General features: G+C 38.0%; 3 protein-coding genes across 9 annotated transcripts in view; all 3 read right to left on the reverse strand.

Moving 5' to 3' along the window:
* The window catches only part of Wun (wunen), a 25,118-nt gene extending 17,623 nt beyond the window's left edge, over nt 1–7,495 (reverse strand). For all 4 annotated transcript variants that reach the window (XM_071794941.1, XM_071794942.1, XM_071794944.1 and 1 more), the window contains exon 1: nt 6,997–7,495. In XM_071794941.1, the coding sequence (XP_071651042.1) occupies nt 6,997–7,057 (61 nt within the window). In that variant the 5' untranslated portion in view covers nt 7,058–7,495. The remainder of the gene's footprint in view (nt 1–6,996) is intronic.
* A 1,393-nt stretch (nt 7,496–8,888) lies between these two features.
* Raptor (regulatory associated protein of MTOR complex 1) lies at nt 8,889–20,186 on the reverse strand. Of its 3 annotated transcripts, none has more exons than XM_071795849.1 (23): nt 19,612–20,186; nt 19,363–19,465; nt 18,432–18,673; nt 18,184–18,330; nt 17,915–18,090; nt 17,757–17,816; nt 17,570–17,670; nt 17,361–17,494; nt 16,823–17,206; nt 16,646–16,720; nt 16,290–16,547; nt 15,848–15,991; nt 15,513–15,771; nt 15,370–15,411; nt 14,984–15,129; nt 14,808–14,905; nt 14,462–14,567; nt 14,114–14,268; nt 13,835–14,005; nt 13,474–13,718; nt 13,172–13,336; nt 12,745–13,027; nt 8,889–12,586 (listed from the first exon to the last, which is right to left on the reverse strand). In XM_071795849.1, exons 1-23 carry the CDS (start codon nt 19,861–19,863, stop codon nt 12,397–12,399), a joined length of 3,936 nt encoding a protein of 1,311 aa, XP_071651950.1. In that variant the 5' UTR covers nt 19,864–20,186; the 3' UTR covers nt 8,889–12,396. The 3 variants fall into 3 exon arrangements, with proteins under 3 accessions (XP_071651950.1, XP_071651951.1, XP_071651953.1); XM_071795850.1 differs by having other exon boundaries at nt 19,624–20,185; XM_071795852.1 differs by lacking the exon at nt 15,370–15,411 and having other exon boundaries at nt 19,624–20,185.
* Nucleotides 20,187–20,755: 569 nt separating this feature from the next.
* On the reverse strand, nt 20,756–24,478 carry LOC139823378 (uncharacterized). 2 transcript variants are annotated; one of them, XR_011734763.1, is made up of 7 exons: nt 24,266–24,478; nt 23,790–23,950; nt 23,409–23,568; nt 22,756–23,325; nt 22,353–22,643; nt 21,924–22,257; nt 20,756–21,695 (listed from the first exon to the last, which is right to left on the reverse strand). XR_011734763.1 is itself a non-coding variant. In XM_071795856.1 (7 exons), exons 1-7 carry the CDS (start codon nt 24,321–24,323, stop codon nt 21,657–21,659), a joined length of 1,488 nt encoding a protein of 495 aa, XP_071651957.1. In that variant the 5' UTR covers nt 24,324–24,477; the 3' UTR covers nt 20,756–21,656. The 2 variants fall into 2 exon arrangements, 1 of the variants encoding a protein (XP_071651957.1); XM_071795856.1 differs by having other exon boundaries at nt 22,049–22,257; nt 24,266–24,477.
* Nucleotides 24,479–24,508: the final 30 nt, after the last annotated feature.

Raw genomic sequence — 24,508 nt, forward strand, 5'->3', positions numbered from 1 at the left:
TTCTCGTATACGATATAATTTTTTTCAGCCGTACCTGTCATCGACGCATAAATTAAAGTTTAAACGCGCAGCTTTACGGAAAATCATTGGGAAATTATAGACTACCTATCGGCCTGTGAATTTATTTGCGCACGTTACACCAATATATGAAAATTACGAGCGTAGCCGGTTATTGAGATAATTGTTACACCGCTTTCAGCAAGAATGAAGTAATACACATCAGTGCACAGCGGCTAAAGTAACAGCTCGCGTGATCGCTTATTATTTATATAGCCCATCAATCGGTTGTTTTGCAAGCCAAATTGCGCTCCCCCGAAAAATTCTAACTTCTAACATAATTATAATTTAGATTTCTAGAAAAAAGAAAAAAAATGACACGTAACGGTATCGACACGATCGAAATTTTACATTACTGTTTCTAGTCTAGTAAATTAAACTTAGAACTTGACGAATTATGCTCTTAATAACAAAAGTATATTACTTGCGATTTGTAAATAAAAATAATTCAATACTTTTACTTGGAAGTATGCATGCAATATCAAAGATATTTCATAATACGTAATAATTCATAACCATGAGGACCGTCTGCATGGTAGTTCTTTGACTCTGTGAGTCAAGTGTGAAATGAAACGTATATAATAAAAGAAACTCACGTCCCATGGCATTTATGGTTCGTTGCGCCTTATATACATTTATATTACATAATAAGAAGAAATTATCATCAGTATGCTGTCAAGCGTAACGTCGTTCGTAACACGACAGAAAAGGGCCAAGGACGATTTATTCGACAATTAAATAATACGAAGTCAACGTTTATAATTGAAAACTTGGGGAAATTCTGAAAATAATTTGTATATTACAAACATATATGAAAGATATTCGCGAAAAAACTCAGAGTAGGCGCATAAAATGTTGCAAAATATGATGTCACAAGGATCTAACAAAGATAACGTCTATAAAATGGTTACAAAATGTCAAAGTTTGTAAAAACAGGAAAAGTTTCGTTGTACTTTGATTATTCTCGCGTAATTAGGCTGCATACAATTATTACACGGATGCAATGACTGCAGATGCGTTACGTAATAACTAATAAGAGATACATACTTTTTTAGTATGTATATTATACTTTGTGTGGACATCTGCATCACTCTATCGATGGATTCAGATTTTTAGATTACACCTTGACACCCATTTGGTATAGGCGTTCGTGTTTTGTCATCATTACAAATTTGTATGTATACGTCATTGTTAGTGGTGCGATGACTCAATGCGAAACCGCTGCCTTTCTCGATCCATGAGTAAAGTACTTCGTATTCCATTAGACCATATCCCTCTTTGTGAAATATCGTTTTTCTTTTGGCTCCAAAAAAAAAAGATAAAATACCTTCAATATTTTAGTCTTTATTATTTATAATTTATCTCGTAATCATTGATCAAAGTTTGTAATTACCTTATTATAATACTCGTATTTTGTGTTTCGTTAATATTTATCGAAACAAATTAATTTTATTATATAGCAGTTATATTGTATGTGTGTAAATATATTGCTAAACTCGATAGTGAATATATCAAATTTTTGCAAGTTGAAAACTTGTTATGTTTGTTGCATTATAAACACTTCTCCCGCGAACATAAATCTGGTTTTCTCTCCCTCTCTTTGGTATGCAAATATAAAGAGCCTGCGGCTCATAATAAAGGTCCGAGAGCCCGTTCAATCTTAGTGAAGAATGTTTTAGCAACGTTAAATTTCAAACTTTTCAATCTCGCAACACACAAACTCTTCATCGTTATTTTTACATTGTTTTATTGAACATTTTCAATTTTAAGATGCCATAAATGTAAATACTCATAAAATGTATAAATATTTCTTTTTACAAAATTTGAAGAGATTGAGAGCCTATGCGATTATGAATGACTGAAGTCTAGATATTAAGAACGATAAAGTGGCGATGACATTTTTAATCATTGCACGACGCTGTTTATTATAAGTTGTGAGCTCGATTGTGAGTTTGCCCGAATCAAATTAGATGACCCGATTAGGTTGCACTCGTGTGCGTTGGAGTGTCGTGACGTATTTTCGTAGAAAAAAATCACAAGAGCAGCCGCGTAAACTGTTTTCTCGAGCTTACATGTAGGTAAAAATAAACGTGTAGTAAGCAATTTAATATCGGTCCGCGATGAAGAAACCTTGAGCCTTTCTTCTCTCTTTCTCCGTAGGAACAGATTGAAAGATTAATATATTTTTATAGACGTACAGACAACGCATATACCATGCACACATTGCATGCACACAGAGTGCAGGTCGTTCTGCTTAGAATCAATTTAGGCTGGTCGTTATTTTGCCACATCGGGTCGTCTTTCCTTTTAAGCGTATAATGTGTTACGCGAAACGTGACCATTTTTCATGCGTCCGGCTCAATAATCGGTTCCTTTCAGAGTTCGTTAAGAGCTGGCGGTCTCGACCAGTCGAAAGGCAGAGGTTGTGAAAAGGCCCAAACCTACGGCACTTGTATGCCCTGTAAGGCAAGTGTGTGTCGAGTCCATTCATGGAGAGCTAACAATTAAAATAAGTCGATTTCTCTCGATTTGGTGACTAGTCCCGGGACCGAGATCGCGCGCGCTTTGCATTAATGAATACGCGTAATTATTCAATTACATCTATCTTTTGTTGTCTCTCCAATGAAATATATCGCTTCAATTATTCGCGTGTTTGCGTGAGGAATTAATAATAACAAAATTTCAGCATAATCGCACGTACGCATCATTTTCTCCTTTTCTTTTTCATTTCTCATCTTAATCGACTCAAGATTTATGGTGTTTGTATTTCGTTATAGACTTTTTCATTCCTTATGGATCGCAATTTTGTTCATAGGCAGATTTATGCGGGCGATTTCCTGTGTGATATATAGCGCGTGTTGCGCTGAAATAAGGTCTCTTGAATCAGTAGCAGAGACGATGGCTTTTTTGAAGGAGCGTTGACATTATGATTATGGAAGCATTATGACAATGAAAGAAACAAACCCTTTATAACGAGACAGAAAGAATGAGATATGTGATGAGTTATGACTAAGGCATAGGTACGGGATAGATGTAATGGTATTGCTGCTATAGTACATTTGTATCGTAAACATCTGAGAATATTTTATGTTACGACAAGTTTCTTTCTTCGTAACAGATTGAATGATTTCGCATACCTAATACGTAGAATTTTTCTGAAATTTCATAATAATTCGTAATTTTACTCGTAATCATATCGGACGTGTACGAATAAAAATCACACAGTTATAAGATGCGAGAGTTAAAGCGTCTCCATCTCTTCGGAATATCATTATATTATACATATTTATAATCTAATGTTAAACTCTTCTCATTGTAATTATAATTTTGCTATAATTATATCTTCCTAAATTAACTGCATTTGAATTTTAATACTTTTACTACTTATTAAGACTAATTTTTCTTAATTAATCTAAATTAATTACTACGTAAAATAGATAAATCTGGTATACCTAAGAGAATCTACATGATCCATTTTTTTTTTTGAATTGTCAAAGTTGCTAAGCATGATGGGATTTATTATGCTTTTCATATATTTTTTGTACAAATTTTTTACAAGTTTTTAAATTTATGAGGATTAAGTTCATAAATGATACGATTCTTATAATGATAATAAATATACTTTTTATTATGATGAGCTCCATAAAACTTGTTTTTTTTTCTCCTCTTTCGAAATATATTATAAATTACGATAAAATTAATGTCCATTGCAATGGATGCCAAGACTTGATTTTGAAAGCGATATTTGTGTTTTTTTTTCCAAGTAAATTCACTTATCAAAACTTTGCCGATTTTGATAAGAAAAGATTATTTCATTGATTCACATACTTGAATGATAAGCTTTTCTTGCGCGATGACATCATTTGTCGCTATTTTAACGTATTAAAAAAACTCGATTATATATTTATCTTCATTCTGCGTAATGTGATTAGAAATCATTTAAAAATAATACAAAGTTCGACCATCATTTTATGCGATTATCAACGAATGATTTCGAAGTTTAGATATCAAGAACGATAAAGTGGCGATTTTTGATATGTTCTGTTGTTTTCGATCTGGTTTTCCCAGTGCATGGTTCAAATTCGAATCAAGAGACACGGCAATATCTCGCGTCAAGTACGCGCGGAGCGAAACCGACCGCGCGACCGTGACTCATTTACGCGACGCGACGAGTTGCGAGTACTTGAGATGTTGATTAACAAATTCGCGGATTCAAATTTTCTCAGATATCAAGACTCAAATTATTCAGACAATATCCACGAATAGACTTGAATCATTATTCACATTGTATATTTCTCAATATGTAGATAATAATTATCTTTTTCTTAATATTAAATTTATATTAATCTTTGGATATTAACAATGTTGATATATCGAGAACCGGCCTAAAATTGATGCAGCATACTTATTCATTTATTTGCATCTCATTAAAATTCAGAATTACATTTGCGTTTTTTTCAAGGTAAACGAGTCACCTGTTGAGATAACGGCAAACATTTACATAACTGATTGCACTAAGATACATGAGAGAAACTATTTAATCGATGTATATATGTATATAAATTATCGATCAAATAGATTTTACAATATCTCCGTAAACTTAAAGTTTACGAACTTCTTTATGCGCAAGAACTCGAAAAGATAACGGTCTAAACAAGTAAGTTGATCCAATAGGTTAGTAAGCAAGTGTGATTTGTTATAGGTGACAAAAGTGAATGAGCTGTTAAAATACGCGTTTCTGAAATACAAGTTATGTAAGCGACACATAAAAGATCTTGCCTTCCGATAACGTTATCGTAACTTTACGGAACGATTTGCGGCTTCACACAATATTTCCTCGTGACTATATAAAAAACTTGCGTCATTACAGGTTGTAAGCAAAAATAGGTGTATTTTAAAATGTTACCGACTTATCCACTTTATTTAAAAAAATAAAAGTGTTATCGTTCATAAGAACGATATGAATTAAACATAAATTAAAAATCGCTCATCAAAATCAAAGATCGCGATAATGACAAAGTCACTATAGACTCATGTTTCTTATCCGTGCAAAAAAATAAACTTAAAAAAGTAACTGATTAAAATTTGGTTTCGAACTCTTTGTAATTAATTAATTTAAGTTGATCTTGTCGTCAAATATTACTAAATACGAAAAAATGACCAAAAAATTTACGACTTTATCAAAGTTATTCATTGTTCTTTTGTTCTCTCTCTCTCTCTCTCTCTCTCTCTGCGAAGTTTTAAGTAATAACATTCTTCGCTTCATGTAATACTAATACTTGGATATTTTTTCCAAGAATGTCGTACGTTTTCATGCTGAGGGTAATATTACAGATGTAGTTTCGTGATGGACTGTATTTTAACGGGAGTGACGAAATGTTATCGCAGTTTCGCGAGGTAAAGTTGCCGTATCGTCTCTCCGTATATCGTGAAACTGTGTCACCGCGGTATCGAGACCGAGAGATGATATCGATCGAGCAATAGCTGATTCTATACACCCCGTATTTACCGGATGCACATTCGCGAGATGTACTACATTTTCGCGAAACATTGCGTGCTGCGTTAATCAACAGTCATGCCGCTATTATGATGAAAACTGATAACGATGGAAAAGCATGCGGAGTGTGCTTCCCCTCGCGAAACGAAATCACACGTATTTAGTCAGCTTAAAACGCTGACTGAGTGTTAATCTATTAAGACACTCGCACTCGAACGATTCATCTTTTGTTTCTTTCTTTCGACAGTATCTTTATCTATACGCTTACATTGTTCCTACTCATTAATATGTTATCATTAATCCACGTATACGCGGTCATGGGGATGGACGACGCCCCGCGATGCGGCAGAAAGAGATGTATCGCACGCTAATATTGTGTGTGTGTGTGTGTGTGTGTCTCGTAAATCAACATTCGTAAATCATAATTTAATTGTAATATGCATATAGAACGAGATAAAAATATATCTGTTAACAATAAGAGAACAAATATTTGCAAAAGTTTTGTAAATATAAATGTATTATAATTTTTGTGAGTTTACTTTTGTTACATGATGCAATATATAACACTTTTTTACATTTAAGCTGTGTTAAATATAAAAACTGTTTGCTTCAAGTTTCTTGTATCGCTGCAGGTCGCGCAAGTCGCCTTGTAAATTTACACAAGTACGAATGTTCACGGTCCTTGGAAAATCTATAAAAATCTATATAAATTCCGAATGACTAATAAAGTTTTGCGACAATAAACTTTATCTCCGAGAATTTAACAATCTTTTTACACGTATATGTACGGATGTTCCGGCGAAGTATATTATTTTGAAAATTTCCTCCCCGAGAAAAAGCACCTTTTAAGTAACGCCAAGATTAAGACCATTAGAGAGCTCTCACGGTATAAATACTATAAATTGAGCGAGGAGATTCCATTAAAGCCTGAGTGCTACTCCGGAATGCATAGCGCTAAGAGTTGAAAACCCGCGTACTTTCGAAACGGATCGCGCGCGCGCGCTCTATTTCTCTCTCTCTCTCGCTCTCTCGCTCTCCCCCGTATCTCGCCAACGCGCTATATAGGTATGAGGTATCCGTCGAGGCAATTCACGGAAACCGCGCTCGTATCGCAACGAAGAGAGAAGCGGAGAGAACGGTGCTTTCGCACGGACAAAATGCACCTGCCAATTTAGAGGTTACACCCTCACATCACCGCCCCGACTTGGCGCGGCCGGAATGGGCCGGACATCAAACGAACCGCGTGCATACACATTACACACGGCACGGCGCGGCGCGGCGACACGACTGTCAATGCTGTCAATGCTGGCAATGCTGACAATGCTGACAATGCTGACAGCCGGTCGCTCGACGTGTGACGCGTGTGATGCGTTCCTTGTTTGAAACATTATCAAGTTTATAAGCGTTACGATTCCACACATGAATCTGGTACTTTTACTCACCGACGAATAGGCAGAGGAAGTCTATGACGAGCTTTAGAATCAACTTGGACGATCGATCCATGGTGCCGCGCGCGCTTGTTACGGCCGGGGCCCGTCGAAGTTGAATGCCGAATGCCGAATCAGCCGAATGCCGTATATGCCGTTGCCTCCTCCGTGGGTGTCTTCAGGTGTCTTGGGCCGGTGACGATGACGGTGACGATCTGATAGTGGTTGACAGAGTCTCAGGTCTCAGGTGCGGGTGTTAAGGCGCGTAAAGGCGGACGCGACGTTGACGCTTCACAAGCGTAGGCGCGCACAACACCTGCGCGCGACAAACGTCACGCGACACGATTTCTCAGAGCAGACTGAGCCTACTCACTGATCTGACTGATAACCGTATCACTGAGAACACTGAGCTCGGAGCCGACAGTGCGACGAGTGTGGCCGAAAGCCGAAAGCCGACTGAGCGTGAAGCGCGAGCCGCGAGCGACGCGACCACGCCGCGCGCCGCGCTCTCCCCTCCCCCCCTTCCCCCTACGCCCCTACTTCGTCTTTTGCCTCGGCCCGGCCGGCTCAGCCTCGCACCGTCTCGCACTCTCGCCTCGCCTCGCACTCCTCGCAGTTGGCGAGGTTCAGCGACGTTCGCGTTCGCACACAACTCCTCCTACGGCCCCTACCTTCTCCCTCCGGGCGAAGGGATGGCACCCGAGGCACCCCGCACCCTTCGCCATCGGCCATCGCTGGGTCGCGATACTCGCGATTGTCGCGAGTCGCGAGTCAACTCGATCGAGAGATCTGACCAACGACCAACGACGATTGACTTCTCGCAGCTGTGTTTGACAATTGACATAAGAGACATAGGCCTAATTTACATCGATCTCTTGATATGCGTGTCAAATAGTATATTTGAGCTAATCAGCCAATAATCAAACTAATTTACTAGTTATTTACTATTAATACGCATATCAAGTGATCAAATGACACAGTACATACATATTGTGTACATACGTACGATTCCATTCTACTCTGATTTTTATTCATCCCTCGAATTATGCGTTCTCCGAGAGAACTGCACAAACAAGATTATTAATCTGATTTTCTGTTTATCTAATGAAGAGCACATTCCCTGATTCCCTCCTACCCTCCTAATAAAGTTCGTTATACATGTATATATAATCGCGAATAATGGTCGCTCTGTACGAATAGCGGAAATTTTTTCAAAGAACGAGGACAGATAAGATTAAAATGTGAAACCGAAAGCAAATATTTTCGGTGCAAATAGGGGCGCCCTATATATCACCCGTCGCGGTCGGGCATAGGTCATTAACCTTGATTAACCTGCAGACCTGCACCTCCACCTGCCTGCATCCTCAGCCGGGTACTTTTATTCTGCAGAAAATGCTCAAGTTCTCGACAATTAATCATTGTAAAATACTCATACAATATAAAAACTTATTGTTAGCGAGACTTGAAGCGGTGGCCACGGTGCAACGTGAATAAGGGAGGCGAGGGCAAAAGGACGAGCCTAAACGATATGATTAATGCGACGCGGACGATGACGCACCTATATTAGCGTAAGGTGCATTATCGTTCTCGTGCAAACTATTGAATTGTAGCTCTCAAGGCACCTGTCTTACGCAACGGGACGAGTCGGGTCAGTCGAGTACGTGTCCGGAACGTGAGCTGAAAAAATACGTTAGAACAGGGTGGAATAGCATCACGTTTACGATCGCTGATAGCGGCCACGGCCACGTCACGGCGAAAGATGTTCGCCGATCGGTAAGATCGTTCCGCCCGCTTATTCTACGCTGATTCTACACTGGGATCTGTAGGATTTGCGGAATCTGCGGGATCTGTGGGATACGATGATTAAGATTATTAAGAATATAGGAAATATACGAAAAAGAAAAATGAAAGTTACGAGAATTTATGTTATTTACACAAGATCGGCACAAGAGTAACGTCATCATATTGTATTTTACTACGAGGCACGTACATAATTACACGAATGTACAATAGCATACGGTGCCAAAATCATTGATACTTGGTATTCTCGCCTTTTCTCCAGCCTTATCCCCTAAGTGTCTGCGAATCCTTAGCGCGATTATGTATATATATTATTGCTAGCTAACGATATACATAGGTATATAATAATAATAACGGCGCGATCCGTCGAGTTATATCCGTACATAGAGTAGAGCAGCTATCGTGCATAAGCAACTATTTTGCATTATATTATATTTACATTTGCCGAAAAAAGATATCGATCGGTATAATTTCGCCGAGTTGATATTTCGAAAGAACGCGATAAACCAATTTGTTGCAAAAGACGTATGTGTCATACGGTGCAAAAGAAGGAAAGGATTTCTTCGATTTCTCGCTACTGACACATCTAATCATAATTTTCAGTTAGAGGGCTACAAAGAGAAAACGAAAGCTAAAGTTTTACCGCAGTGTATAGACGTTTAGAGTTTAGAGATTAAACTTGCCGAAATTATACTGGTTTAGTTTCTTACGTCTTATTTAGATCTTAAGATTCCGGAACGAAATTGGAAATCCCTTTTTTCAGAACCAGTCTGCCATCGCTACGCGAATAAACGATAAAACGAAATTGTAAAACCTTTTTAAATCCGTATTTTCAAGTCCACATTTATATGCATATGGCATATAACTAAATGTGAAAATTAATGTAACTATATAACTAAAATTTACGGGAAGAAAAGGTTATTCGCGGAGGCATGGACACGGGACTATAGAATTACAACTATTCAAATTTTTGTGCAATTTAGGGTAATAATTATGTTTGTGTAGCGTTGGCTGCAACGCAATGTATTGCTAATCTCTGATGGCGCTAAAATTGAAATTGTTCATCACTCTAATCTCGCGTCCATGCCTCCTCCATGCCGTCTCCTCTTCTCTCGAAAGTTTAAACTTAAAAATTTATAGCTATTACATAACCGTAGCAAAATTTTCAAATCAATCTTTCTCGTTATTTACTTTACTTTAGTACTTACAATTAATAGCATTTTCCTTTAAAATCAACCAAGATATGTTTTTTCCATAGCAACATTTCCGCGGCAACATAGTTTAAAATGCTAAAAGGGTTCCTGACTGAAGCATCATTTACCGTTACTCTATTTTTGCCCTCATTTTTAGTTCTATTGTTCTATTATAATTGAAATGACTCAAAAATTCACTTGCAAAACTTGTTTGCTACTGTAGCAGGCACAGGCACAGTGGAACGTACTAAAAATAGATAGCGTTTATCGAAATAATCGCGCAATGGATAATGTTAACGCCCAAATTCGTTAGTAGCGAAATGTAGAACGAACAAATCGTTTTGATAAACAGAAAAAGTAAAAAAAAAAGAGAGAAACGTATGATTTCTTTCCCCACAATCGACGGTGAGCGATTAAGTACATCTAGCACTACGTATTGCATCTACATATCTATACAAATCTGTGATCGGTTACAATACCGTATGCAAATCCATCGATCCCCGTCACTTTATCACACATGCCATGCCATAAATTACGGCAACGTATCAATAACAAAATTATCGTTTAATATTAAGTGATACAAAGCTCTATCTGTACACTTCTCGCACCTCCTCCCTCTTTCTACGGTGAGAGTTTCCTATTACGTATTTACAATGTATTTATCATTACATACTAATATAACCGATTTTTGCTCGTATAACATCAACGTGCTCTACTTGTACTCTCCTAGCTTAGCAATAACTTGTCCTATATATTACGCACCGTAAAGAAGCTAAATTGCTCTTTCTTTTTCTCTCTCTCTCTCTCTCTCTCTCTCTCTCTCTCTTTCTGTCCCCGTGAATATCGGCATATATACATTTTTCGCGAAAACGGCAGCAGCTTCCACCGAGAGTTAAACGGAACTAGCTAGTATATTAATAACATAATTGCTAAATAATCATATTGTTGTAAAATAAATTAACGACCTTGTCGTTATTTTTCGACAATGCAATTGCGCAACTGCGATCACAGATGCAATCGTTAATATTTTCTAATAATTTTGCCACATACCGTTTGATGCATCAGAGGGAACAATTGCGGTAATCTCTAAATATTTTACATAATTCTTGTAAGATGGTTAGTTTTTTTTTTTCCTAAAAGCTCTTGAGAAGTAAAAATTCGATCGATACGCTTCGTTGTAGCCGCAATATGTGTACAATTAAACATTCACAATTAAATGCTTTCGTAAAATAAACTTATATAGATAATAAGTATAATTTTGTTAGAAAGTTGCATATTTATGTAAAAAAATATGCGTTTTCCGCTCTCTCCCTCCATAATTTTCGCGTTTTTTTTCTTTTTAAGCTTTATAAATATATTTTGCAATTTCTGCTGTGCTGTTGTGTATCTAGATCGATATATCTAGACGACGATCGATCTATAAATATTGCACATATACATACAGTTTATATCTAATATTGCCACGCGAATAAACTTATAAACGTAACAAATATGTTCTTCGTCAAAATCTTACCGTTTACAAAATTATACTTATTTAAGCAAAGCTTTGTACGATATTGGTAATGGCTAAAATTGCTCAAAACGGAACTAAATTGTTTTATTGGTCAGGGACACGATGATAGAAGTAATATTTAAAAACGAAAAATTATAATATTATGTCGACAAACAATAGCGAAACGTATACTCTAGCAACACGTGTCACTCACGTAGTTTATAAAAATGCATATAACGCGAGCCGTATTTACACAACCACATCGTGCTCGGTTCGGTAATTAAAATATCTTTGTTACATCAAAATCTGTATGGAAACAGCTTAATTCTGCTGCAGTAGGAAAAGATATTACATGGCACAATAGATGAGTTTATCTCACCGTACAGTTTTCGTAAAGTTTTCGTTAAACGTTAATCTTTCTCTCGCTTGCACAAACTCGCCTCAACCTTTTATCACAATGTACATATATTATTATGCAATTATGCATCAGCATTTCCCGGTACACCAAAGTTCTGTCGACAGTCACTATCTTATGCGCAAAAATCGTACCAAAATGGTTAATCGTATCTCAATCTTTGGTCGCCTCGAAATACTTTGGTTAACCGCCCGTCTCTCACTTTTATCACAAAAGCTACAACTATGTCTTCTCTCCATCTTTTGCGCGTGATACCAACCAGATTATCGATTTTCTAACGAGAAGCTAGAAGAAATAGCAGGAAAAGGGAGGCTACTTTATCATCGTCATAGGAATTATTCTGTGTTTCTCTCGCGGAAACACCGAGGACAAAAAGCCCTAATTTCGCCGATAATATCGCAACAGCGTTCGCGCAAGGACGGACGCAAACAAAAAAAGGAAAAAAATATATATATAGCGCTTTTATAAATTTACAAAATTCTACAAGGCTCTTACACGAGTTCCATCTCTAATAGTCATCTACGTGGCTCGTATACCGTGAAGGTACTGTCCACGAAGCCGGCCGCCAAAGTTACGCGATATGGATGAAAATTCAGACAGCTTACCGGACTGAGGCGCGTACCCATAAATCCTTCGTGAAATTTTATCGTATTGAGATGTTGTCCCGATGTATTGTAGACGCTGATGCAATGATTTGTGGTGCCACTAAAACAAAAACATATCTTTCTCTAATTCAAGACAACACGAGAGATATCGTCATTAAAATAATATCGGGAATTACAGCTAATAAAATCTACAATGGTCATATTGACACACAAATAATACTAATATAATTAGAAAAAGATCAAGTTAATCGCGCTTACCAGGCGAAAACATCAGCTATTTCGTGCACAGTCAATGCCGCGATGCCCGGTGTTATTTGAATCGTGTTCACGGAGGAATGTTTCCTAAGATCAAAGATTCTTATGTCGCCTGTGGAGGATCCGGTGAACAGTTGCGGTGCGGCTCCTTCGGATTGTCTTAAAAATGTGCCCAACACCCAACCGGTGTGTTCCCTCCAAGTCATAACTCTTGCCTCTGCCGGAGGTAATCTTCGATCCAAGAGTCGAACTGATCCATCGCCACAGCCCAGTGCCATTATTGCACCTGAAAAATTTTGCAGAAAACATTTTTAGATGGACAGGATGCTCATTTTACATTGTTACTGGCATAACAAAAAACGACATACAGTAATATATAAAATGTCTCGTAATGTGAGGATAGAAAATATCTCTTCTTTAAACAACCAACCTGTGCCGTCAACGTCGATGCATGTGGTACAACAATCGGCGCCTGTTGGAATATCTTGCTTCTTCAATTCAGTTTCCGCATCCCAGAGCCTTACAATGCGGACATCGCCCGTTACCGCTAGAGTGAGCGATTTCTGTTCCCATTTTGTGACGAGTCGTGCTGTCACTGTCAATAGGTAGATTATTGACTATTATTCGCTACAATACTGAATATAAGTATACTGTACGAAAGTATACAGAATATTCTAGGCATTCTAGAAGTAAATTTACAACCGAGTCTTAAACATGCTCGCTGATATGTACCACTAGAAGTCTTTGTTGCAGGTTGCACGTCCGCCAGCGCCTGCCAAGCTGTGAGTAAAATCGGATCGCGACTTATCGTGCCACTGTAATTCTTCCAGATTTGTACGGAACCGTCGTCGGAACCTGCCATCAGCAGAGTCAAGTCGTGAGAGTTGATGAATTCAAGTGCCGTGACACGCGATTTTACTTTGTTTCCGTAACTTGTGCAATAAGTCAATTTTGTGCCACTCTGATAATCCCATATGCTGAAAGAATTTTTAATAAATGTTAATTAAAACATCTTTTTCGTATGTACGTTAAATGCTTATTTATTGTATTTTAGATATCAATTATTTATTACGGTGACAGAAAATTCAATTACCCGAAACAATCTTTCAGCGCCACGGCCAAATGTGGTTCGAATGGATGAAAAACCAGAACTTGAGGTGACTGGGAACACCTCGCGTGACACACTTGCGATTCCATCTTATTTTGCGGCGCGCGTAATTGTTCCTCCCTTGCGTCTTGTCTTTGCTTCGCGTTACGTATAAATCTGCAACGATCATGTATAACATTTTATGTAAAAACGCAAAAGCTCATTTTATATTTAGAGAACTAGCATTTTAGTAGAGACTTATATACATATATAAAAGTTTCTTACCGCCATTCTCGCTCGAGATATGGTCTGCTCTCTACATCGTCCATTTCGTCCTCTAGACTAACGGGCTGAGCAAACTGCGCGCAACTCCATTCAACAAATTGGGAGGTGGTCAATGGAGTTTTAGCTCCAGGTGCTTCGTCCGTCTCTTCGGATATCTAAAATTATAAGTGGATGATTTTTCATTATATGTCAATATTTCTAGTAGGTACTTGGAATATTTTTTTATAATTTATTCTAACTTTAAAAATAAACAATTTATGTTTGTACGTCATTACTTTGCTGTCTTGGATCGGTTACAAAAGTTAACGGTTTAGAAAGAGATAAAAAAAAAGAACAATCGATTCTTACCGTATTAGGAACAGGTTTTCTCGAACGACTACTGTGCGATAGAACTCTCGAAGAACGCAAGAGATCCGTTCCAGAGTTGACAGTCGCTGGTGGTGATTCTCCTTTGCTATTGTTAATACATAAAAATAATTGTTAGAGTTAGAGAGATAAGACAGAGATTAATAGCGTTTTCGATTTGCGACTCAAACCGACTCGGGTCGCATCATGTATACAGGACTCTAGCATCATTGACGTGGAATACATACATAACTATGTATGTATTCCACGTCCATTGATGCGACCCGAGTCGGGTCGAGTAGTAAATCGAAAACGCCATAAGTCTTATATAAGGTAAATCTTGACTGACCTCAAATAACCAGTCCGATTTGACGGAGACGGCGGGAGAGACAATGACGAGGAGATTTTCGTTTCAACTACTTCCTTAGGGATGGACGATGCTTTTACCTGAAATTTTTAATGACGTTCTACATAACAAAAACTTTACAGTCGAGTTTTAAGTGACACAAGTTAAGATATTAATACCTTGTTACGAATATGATTGGTAATTTTTTGAGACATAGCACTGACTACCGGATGAGGATCGTTGTCGAGATTGCACAATCCATGCCATAATTTCATATATACACTACCATAGGAGAGACTCGGTAAGTTCCCAAGAGAACTGTGACCTACGATGAACAATTTGATAAAATTCACGAAACGTCGTTATCGTTTATCTTAATAAGATTTATTTTTATAAGAAAAAAAAAAGAAAAAATGTCGCTATTATATACAAAGCTTGTGCAAAAAGCACTCTATCAGTCTATCAGAAATTGCAATTTATAGACTGTGCACAGTTGCAAAAACAAAAAGCATAATAATAAACTATAGGTACATGAACATGCAATGAAACTTCCAATCATTATTACCAAGTGACTCGCAAGGTTTCCTCACGAACTCCCAATTATTACCTGACACACGAAAGAATCAATGCAAATAACTGTTCGATCCAGTGCTCAGACAGAAAGTATTAATTGATTTTCGACTTTTCTCGAAAATCGGCCCTCCTTACCTAGACTACTAATGGACGACGAAGACGATACCCTTTTGATGCGATCCTGCGGTCCAAACCCATCGGTCGTATCTACGGTGTATGTATTGTTAGGGGACAACATCTTCAATCTGTCGCGCGAGCTAATGCGTCTCATACCACTAAATGGGGATAGAGTTTCTACGACGAGATCCTTCCGACTGTTCTCCTCGGCCATAGCTAGCGTAACGAAGGAATTTTCAAAATGTAGCACCATCCATTGGAGAGCCACAACCAATTCCTGCATAAAAAATTTTGTAACAATTTTTCAGTCATTTGTCTATGTTTACCAATTCCATATTGAAATCCTGACTTACTTTTCTAACCAATGGACACATGTCGTGAGAAACTGTATTGATAAGTGTCATAGCGATAATTTGATCGATATTATTCGCGTGCTCGCTTCTGGTCGTAACACTGTTTATAAATGTGCCCAATGCGTACACACTAGCTGCCCGGACCTGTATCAAACAACATTTCTTTAACATTACAAAATTGATACGTAACGTTATAATAAAACTGCCATAAGCTTTCTGGCTCGTTGTCACAATCATATTAAATTTATATTAGAAATTTAAAAAATTATATAAACTCCTTTTTTGTGCTATAAAATGGCGTTATGAAGTAATTGTAAAATAAATTGATATAAATCACAATTATCTATATACATACAAGTCTAATTCTGCAAATTTATAGATATATGCAATTATTATATTGAGTGTGTGCGTGTGTGTACATATATATATAGTATCGTGTAACCTCTGGGACGGGATCCTTTAATAAGGTGAATAATTTTTCATGAGCAATGTCCCTGACGCCGCACCATCTCGCCTTATCGAAATTATGCCAAAGCCGCGCTAGGCACAAGCAAAGCCATTGCCGTAGCAAAGAATTTGTATCTCCTAATTGTTCCAAACATATCGAAACGAGATTGCCTTGATTTGCAGCCACTTGACCCGGCCGATAATCGTTTACAATACTGGCCAATACAAACGCAGCTAATGTTCTGTGCTCACTCTGGAATCATTATCAAACATACTTTCGTTACGAGAAACTTTAGCCGTTGTAGTCCGGGCTTAATTACCGAATCAAATTAAGTATAATATATAAGCTACCGGGATAGAAGTATCCTGCAGCACGGACAAGAAATATTTATGACCACCATCGCGTACAAGGTCTGCTTGGCAAGTCTGCAATTGAGAATCACATCTAAAATTAGAATTGTTATATATGAGGAATAGTGTGTCACATTATATGCATAATAAATAATAATATGAAAATATAGGACTCACATTATCCACCGCTAGAATTTTTGCCCATATAAAAACAAGCAGGGGTCGAAGTTCTCTGGCGTTGCTTTGTAATAATTTTAAAACATATGGAAAGATGCCGACGCTAAGTGCTAAGTTCACAGCCCACGGACCAAGGTCAAGAAAACGCCCTAGCAGCTCTAGCGCTCTCAGTCTATGAACTTGACTCAATAGCACTTGGAGGACAATTGGAAGCTGCTCAGGCGGACTGCGATTTTTGGATCCTAAGTTGAGCCATACTTGGAAAGCTGTGAGTTGATCTTCAAAGAATGACGAATGCACGTATCGGTCTTCATTTTCCAGAACCATTGGCAATTGTGCCAAGCACAGATCAAGCGCCATGTCCCAAGCTTGCCACATACGGTGCTAAAAAAAAATGTGTGTGCAGGAAAATATTAGTTTTATTCCAAATTTAAAAGCAAGAAATAATAATTCAAAATTTTGGCACATTTAAACGTTACAGCAAAAAAATACGTTATTTTTAGAGATACTGGTCAATACAGATAACGAATCAATTTACCTGATAAGTTGGTGGTAATTTTGGAGAAGAAACTGGCGTGCAATCGTAAGAACGAAGTATCCTCTCTGCTAGCAAGAAATTTCTGAAGAGACTGGCAACCAATAAATCTTGTCTAAATAATCTTTGAAACAAATCTGTAAGACATTTTTATAATTATTTTAATCATACTTTTAATTTGCGTTAATAAACTTGTAGCTGTAATCTCTTACCTCTTGGTAAGGTATTCCACGCTATCGTGTCGGTAATGGCGGTAAATATCCAATTAAGCTCGCCTAGCATTGTTCTTCTATCGGTCAATTGCCCAGGAATTCTAGAACATGTATATATAAAGATATTTATAGACTAGTTTCTCTCTGCAGGACAATAAAATTTAATAAAAATTTGACATAATCTTACTTGTCAATGAGATCAAGCGATATGTTGGGAACTAATTTGGATGTGGGCTGCATTGCAAACCTATGTAAAACAAAAAATGTATTGTACGTGTATGTGCGTACACTTCTCAAACTAGTGTAGCAATAGAAAACAGCCCCATTATTTTTAAAAATTCTTACCAGCGTATTGCAATTTTTATGGGTGTAGTGAGACACGAAGTAAATATATCTGCAGGTAGATTCGGATTCATAGGTAAAATCTGATTAGCCGCACATGCTGCTAATTGAATACAATTTTTATAACACGGTGCTGCAGGACATGTCACCCCGGTCGCGCGATTTTGCTGCTTTTCCATCTGTAACGCATAATGTCGCTCAATAATTACATTTACATTCTTTATTAATATTTAGAATTTTTAATTAAGGAAATTTATACACATCATTATTACCTCGTACTCCTTTTCATGTTGGTCGGCAAATTGCTGGAAAGATTCTACTATAATACCCGCATTGGAACAATCGTATACATAAATACTAGGCGCACCCATCCAAGTCTGCAAATCGTACACCGACAATGGAATGTATTGTGTATATGTCTGTAAAAGCGAATAAAAGCACCGTTGTTAATATAAAGCCGAATTGCATCAGATACGACGGACATAAATTCATTTATTTATACCGAGTCTGTTATACTGACCCTATTAAATACCCATATTTCACCATTAGTAGTAGGTTTGGGCACTCCATGACCGTTATAGTGAAACAAAACTCTTTCTTCTTTGGCATTTCGCCTTAAAGACGTACATAACTTTTTAACTTCCTCGACGGTTGGATCCAAACTTTGTTTATAGCGGGCTCTTGGCTGCCATCGTTCGTATTGCTTTTGCAAATTCGAACCTATAGTCTCGAGAGCTTTTTGAGGGCTCACCGACAACGGATCTGGAAAGATATCAGTCTTGACAATTTTGCATCCAAGTTTATTGTAGAATTATATAGATACATAAGAAAATACATCTGTCGTAATTTGCATATGTTTATACATTCTTCAATCATCATTCAGTTAATATTTACAATTATTTTGCAAATAAGGAAGAAAAAAAGCCTTACTCCAAGTAAACATTTTATGTATGATAAATAAGTGTTATAAGATTTTTACATACGTTTCTGCTTTACATTATAGTAATTAGAATATTATATCATTATAACAATAAAAACGATTCTACTTTATATCTTATACAGAGTTTGAAACACAGTTTAAAGAAAGAGAACAACATTAGGGTAAAAGCCAATTATATTATAATTGATCCTAGTACATTTGTATATCAAATGATAAGTAAAGCATCAAATTTGAGTGTTTCTTCTATGAATGTGTCTCTATGCCGATATATGCATACTATACGCAATATTTGATTCTTTTTCTCGTTTTTCGAATTTTTTGGTGTTGGCATATCGCATCATTCCGTATCGTATGCATATCGCGGTCTAGCTCTAGCTGCTCCAGTCGAATCACTCGACGCATGGGACACATACCTAACAATCTAACCTAACCTTAAAATCGCAATTACATAACGATAACGATAGAGAAGGAGGAATGTAAATAAACTAGGAAGGCTATTTAATTCAGTTACCTATCCAGCATTCGAGGCGAGCGCATGGCTGCGTCTTGACGATGTCCGGGGGGTCAACGCCAACGTTTAGGCACAACACCAGAGCGACGCTCACCGTTTTCATCTGAAGAGAAAAAAAGCACATATAAGTATGTACACACGCGATCACATAGCTTCATTCGCACTCTCGTTTTTCTCTCTCTCTCTCTCCGAGATGAACCGTCGCGTCATAGCGATCAGCGATCGCGGAACATCGCGTGTAGTACGTACGTATGTACGTACCCGCTCCTTCATGCGCCAAGTCTGACTGATACAATTGACGTATTCGATCGTGGCGTTGTGACGGGGCTTGCAGAACGCCAGCTGCATCCGCCAATCCTCCTCGTCGCCGGCACGCCTGGGCGCGTTACTCGGCGTAGTCGTCGACGACGACGTTGGCGAGGTCGGCGAGGTCGGCGTCGTTGGCGACGTTGGCGACGATACCTCGTGGCACGATTTCATCCTAGCGTAGCTGACCGACATCGTGGCCGTGTTGTGCTATCGGCTATCGGCTATCGGTCGCGTCACGGTCACAGGTCACAGCACCACACAACAGCACGCAACACCACACAGCACCACGTGCAGAGGCGGGAGGACGCGCGTCCTCGCAACTGCACCGACACAAACGACCACGACCCTCGACCTCGAGTACTCGAGAGCCTCGAGACCCTCGAGTCACACGCACGGCGCGCGTCAACGTCAACGTCAACGTCAACAAACGTTCACCATGCGATCGCGACCGCGACCGAAAGGGCGCGACTAGCCCAATTTACCGCACAAGTCGCCATGTTGATATTCCCTCCCCCCCCTTCCCCTTTAGCCATCTCTCTCATCACGGTATGTATGTATAACCATGGCTGCGTTCCAAAATTCACTCTAGAAGGGTCGACAGGAGAGAGTGGAGACCTCTGTCGGGTTGAGTGAGCGCTCATTATGATTGGTTCTTGCACTTGGATCCGGACAAAACCAAAGGCAAGAACCAATCATATTAAGAATCACTGTGCGCTCACTGTGCGTTCGAAAATCTATTGCCCGTGTTAACATGAAAGAGAAAAAAAAAACGAAAAGTAGGGATAAATATATCTTTACAAAATGTTGAGTAACATTAAATTAAAGTATTTCAATCTTGATCAAAATCGCTATGTCGATCGATAGTTTTAAATGTCCGATTACAAAGCTGTTTTACCTGTTTACATCATGTCTTGTTTTTCAAAATCAGGATAATACTATTTTAATGAAGATATAATTCAAGATTATTACAATAATTTAACAAGTTACATAACTGCGATGAGCTCGATGTAACGTATCGATAATATCATGACAATCCCCCAAAATAATGATAATACAGAAACGACAACAGCATAACACTTCTCCGTCCATTAACACTTGTCTTTATTAAAGATATAGCAGATAAGTAATTACTCTTACGCCACAATAATGCGATTATTACATTTCCAGAATTCTTCTAGCTTATAACGTCTCATAACGTGTTCATAGTAGTTCATGCTTCATCTATAAACGAATTTCTAAAACGATTCTATTCGGATCGAAATCTCTTGAAAAATCTACTTGTTAACAAATAATAAATACAATGTAATATTTAAAAAATTTCTTAGTACAACCCTGATTTTACTCTGCTTCTCAATAAAGCCTCTTCGTATTAGCAACTTTTATGTAAACGCGTGTGCGTATATATGTGACATGTGTGTGTAAAAATGTTAGACAAGTTAATAAAGTGTACTTTCCTTACTATTGTTTTCTTAAACTCATCACTATTGCATCCCGTACGTGCGTGAAACATATACAATCGCTAATAAACAATAAACAATTGAGAATAACGCATGACGAATTATAAAATGGGATGTGTAAGTTGAGATAACTCCTGTGTGTTGCGATTTTTTAAAAAAATATAAAGTTCTCCCGTGTATCATGTTAAGAGCGACTCTAATATATCGTTGCGTACTATATTCACAGCCTATATATACATCGTAACTTCCTCATCTATGTACAATCTCGATTTGATCATTCGCTAGTTGATTAATTATCGTGCAACGTTGTCTTCTTCCTTTCTTTTTACAATCGCTGTTTATCTTTATTAAACGAATTTGCCCAATGTTTGTTACCGCACAACATTCGACAGACCTCTTCATTAGCAGTGTTGTCGAATTTGCCAATGGATATTTCTGCTTGGCGCATTACTCGTTTCCGCTCGTTCCTCACAAAACTTTCGTTACAGTTTAGTGTCGTTTTTAAGAACATTGCTTCTCGTTCACGCATCACTGAAGTGTTTGTGGATTGCTTAGTGGTTTATATCCCTACAATAAACATAGTTTATATATTAGTTACTAGCCGATCGATACAAATCGATAGAAATTTGCGATCAAAAGCGGAAGAAAGTTGTCTGTCATTGAAAAAATTTCGTATTAGTCGTTCTAACCAGTTCTCCCCCCCCCTCCCCCATCAGACTAAATCTGCGATAAGAAAATAAAAGTTAAGCATATTAAGATTAACAAAAAGATGAAACAAAAAGAAATAGATCATACTGCATTTAAAGGTAACGGAAAGATTAGATGGCGATAGAGGTCACGTAGCTTCGCACAGCCTGTACGTTTCAGTGATTCATGCTGCCATAATAGGGTACGCTTAGCCGTTTGCTGCCAGGTCTTACAGTGTTATTAAACGAGTCGCGTAAGCGTTCCGTAAACGTTTTGTACTCCATCTCTGGATTACTTTGTCCAAAATCAAAATCCGCGACTTCTATCGTGAATCTTGCTCTGCTTTGGATGTAATACGCCACGCCGAACACTATCAGCACCACAGCGACAACTGAGCAAGAGACTGGCACTATGATAACCGATAACTGCGGTTTTGTCGTAACTGTAAGAATGTTAAATGCAAATATTATTGTAATCGTGTCTATAAAATAAGGAAATTTGGTAAATTTGATAAATACATCGCTGATAGAAATTTACCTTTGTAAATGTTTATCGTTAGCGGATAAATTTGCGTACTAACTTCGTTGTTCAATATGATTAATATTGTGTAGACACTGGGCTCGAGGAAATAATGGACGATGGAAAAATTGCAAAAGTACAAGCGTTCCATATTGTCACACGTTTCATTTCCCGTTGCGTTATACTTGCCACGGTGAAATTGAAGACACTTGGAAAACGGACCTGACCCCTTGCAAGTCACGTTCAAAGATAGCATGTCCCATGGTTGGATCCAATTCGTACCTTCCACTGAGATATTTGACACGGGAGCTAAAGACATTTATTGAAAAATTGAAAAATTATAGATTAGATTCACACACACACAAAAGTATATTCAGAATGATTCGTCCTCTATAATAAAATATTAATTGCATATACTAACCACGAATATGGATCTTCTTAGAAAAGTATCCATACGTTTTATTAGGATCCGGTGGAATAAGAGATGTGTTTGAGCAAATGTACGGCAACAATATGTTGCCAGGATCTATCGTACTTGTGTCAATTGGAAGCACAGTTGGCGTAGGCTTTATCGATGGTTTTGCACTCGTAACAGGTATTGGTAATGTTACCATTGTAACACGAGTCCCATTGGAATTCGCCGTAGTAGCATTTGGCGCGCGTGTTGTCACGTTAGCAGGTATGGCCGTAGTTGTAGGTGTCAACGTGGTTGTGGTTGTTGGCAGATCGTACGAAGCGATCACTAAAGCTCCTATTTCGTGTGTTACGCCAGGACTGGTAAAATTATAAACGAAAGCGAAATCATTTGTCTGACCGTAATACTTGCAGTCGATAAACCAATACGTTGATATCGCTGTTGCCTCTTGCGTTATAAAGTCATAATCTCCCTTACGCATGTCTATCATTAGTTTCGTCTCGTTTGCAGAGGAAACGTATTCTCCTGTTGTGGTTTTATTAGCCTGTTTTATCGTTACATTGCCATTGAGACATTCTGAAATTAAATGATAACAACGATAAGACGTGACATTTGAAGAAGAGAGGCAGCAAAAGAGAAATTTTCTCAACAAAGGTTACCAGAAATCTCAAACTCGATACGAGCACTTGCATCAAATATCCAAAAAATTGACAAGCTGAGATAGGAAACTTCTAACTCCACCATATAATTTCCAGGAATGTTATCTTTGCGCGGATAACTTATGCTCCAAAATGTTGTTGTATTTGATGTATCTTTGCTCTAAAAGGTTACGCGATGTAAAAATGTAGAAATGTATATGTAAAAAATAACAATTTACAATATTAATATGAAAAAACAAGTAAACGGATCCATAAAGTCACAAAATTAAATAATATTATTAGATATTAATGTAGCTCTAAATTTAAGAATCTTTCATGCCAAAGGCTAAATAAAACAACTGTATATAACGCAATTATATATCATCATGATGTAATTATAACCTGATATTCATGTTTCATTAACGAATCGTCAGTCCATTTGTATCTGAAAGTCCCCCTTGGTCGCTGGCCGTCCTCTCTGTACAAATCCGCTCTAAAAGTGATCGTTCCACCCAGCACAACTGGTCCATCGTGTGACAGTTTAATATAGTCCTTGGCAGTAACTGAGAAAAAAAAACACACACACACGATTGAGAATTGAAAATTGAAAATACGATAACGCTACGTGTCTACGATGTCTCGTCTGTCGCAAGCAATTGACAGTTCTTAATCTATAAAGGAGAAGGAAGTGACTGTACAACGCGGAGGCTGACGCGGAAGTCGACAGGGAATAAAGGAAATATCGATGTAACAGAACGTGACAGGTGACAGGTGACAGATGACAGATGACAGCTGACAGATGACAGATGACAGCTGACAGCAGGACAAGAACGGGAAACGTGTTCTACAATGTGGCGTAATCAAGCACGCGTTATCACCTTGGAAGAAACACCAAACGCTCCAAACAAGATGGCAATAAAAACGCGCAGTTTGCATTCTGTACGTTATTACTATTATCGCGGCGCGTGTCACATTTGCGATCGCTTTCAGACTACTTTCATCGAGACATTCATCGAGAAAACACTGACGATAATCTCCTCGCTGATGCTCATTGCTCACTCATGCTCACTGAGGACACTGCGTCGCCGTCGTCGCCATTCGCCATTTATTCGCCATTTTGC

The sequence above is a fragment of the Temnothorax longispinosus genome, chromosome 12, assembly GCF_030848805.1.
Source record: "Temnothorax longispinosus isolate EJ_2023e chromosome 12, Tlon_JGU_v1, whole genome shotgun sequence".
Taxonomy (NCBI): Eukaryota; Metazoa; Arthropoda; class Insecta; order Hymenoptera; family Formicidae; genus Temnothorax; species Temnothorax longispinosus.

Excerpts from the sequence above, each read along its gene's own strand:
- Raptor (XM_071795849.1), bottom strand. The coding sequence starts at position 19,863 with ATGTCGGTCAGCTACGCTAGGATGAAATCGTGCCACGAGGTATCGTCG. Across the intron at positions 15,992-16,289 it reads TAAAGGATCCCGTCCCAGAG|GTCCGGGCAGCTAGTGTGTA; the intron begins GTTACACGATAC and ends TGTTTGATACAG. Across the intron at positions 15,772-15,847 it reads TGTGTCCATTGGTTAGAAAA|GAATTGGTTGTGGCTCTCCA; the intron begins GTAAGTCAGGAT and ends TTTTTTATGCAG.
- LOC139823378 (XM_071795856.1), bottom strand. The coding sequence starts at position 24,323 with ATGCAAACTGCGCGTTTTTATTGCCATCTTGTTTGGAGCGTTTGGTGT. Across the intron at positions 23,951-24,265 it reads CGTTTGGTGTTTCTTCCAAG|TTACTGCCAAGGACTATATT; the intron begins GTGATAACGCGT and ends TTTTTTTCTCAG. Across the intron at positions 23,326-23,408 it reads TATCGAGTTTGAGATTTCTG|AATGTCTCAATGGCAATGTA; the intron begins GTAACCTTTGTT and ends ATTTAATTTCAG.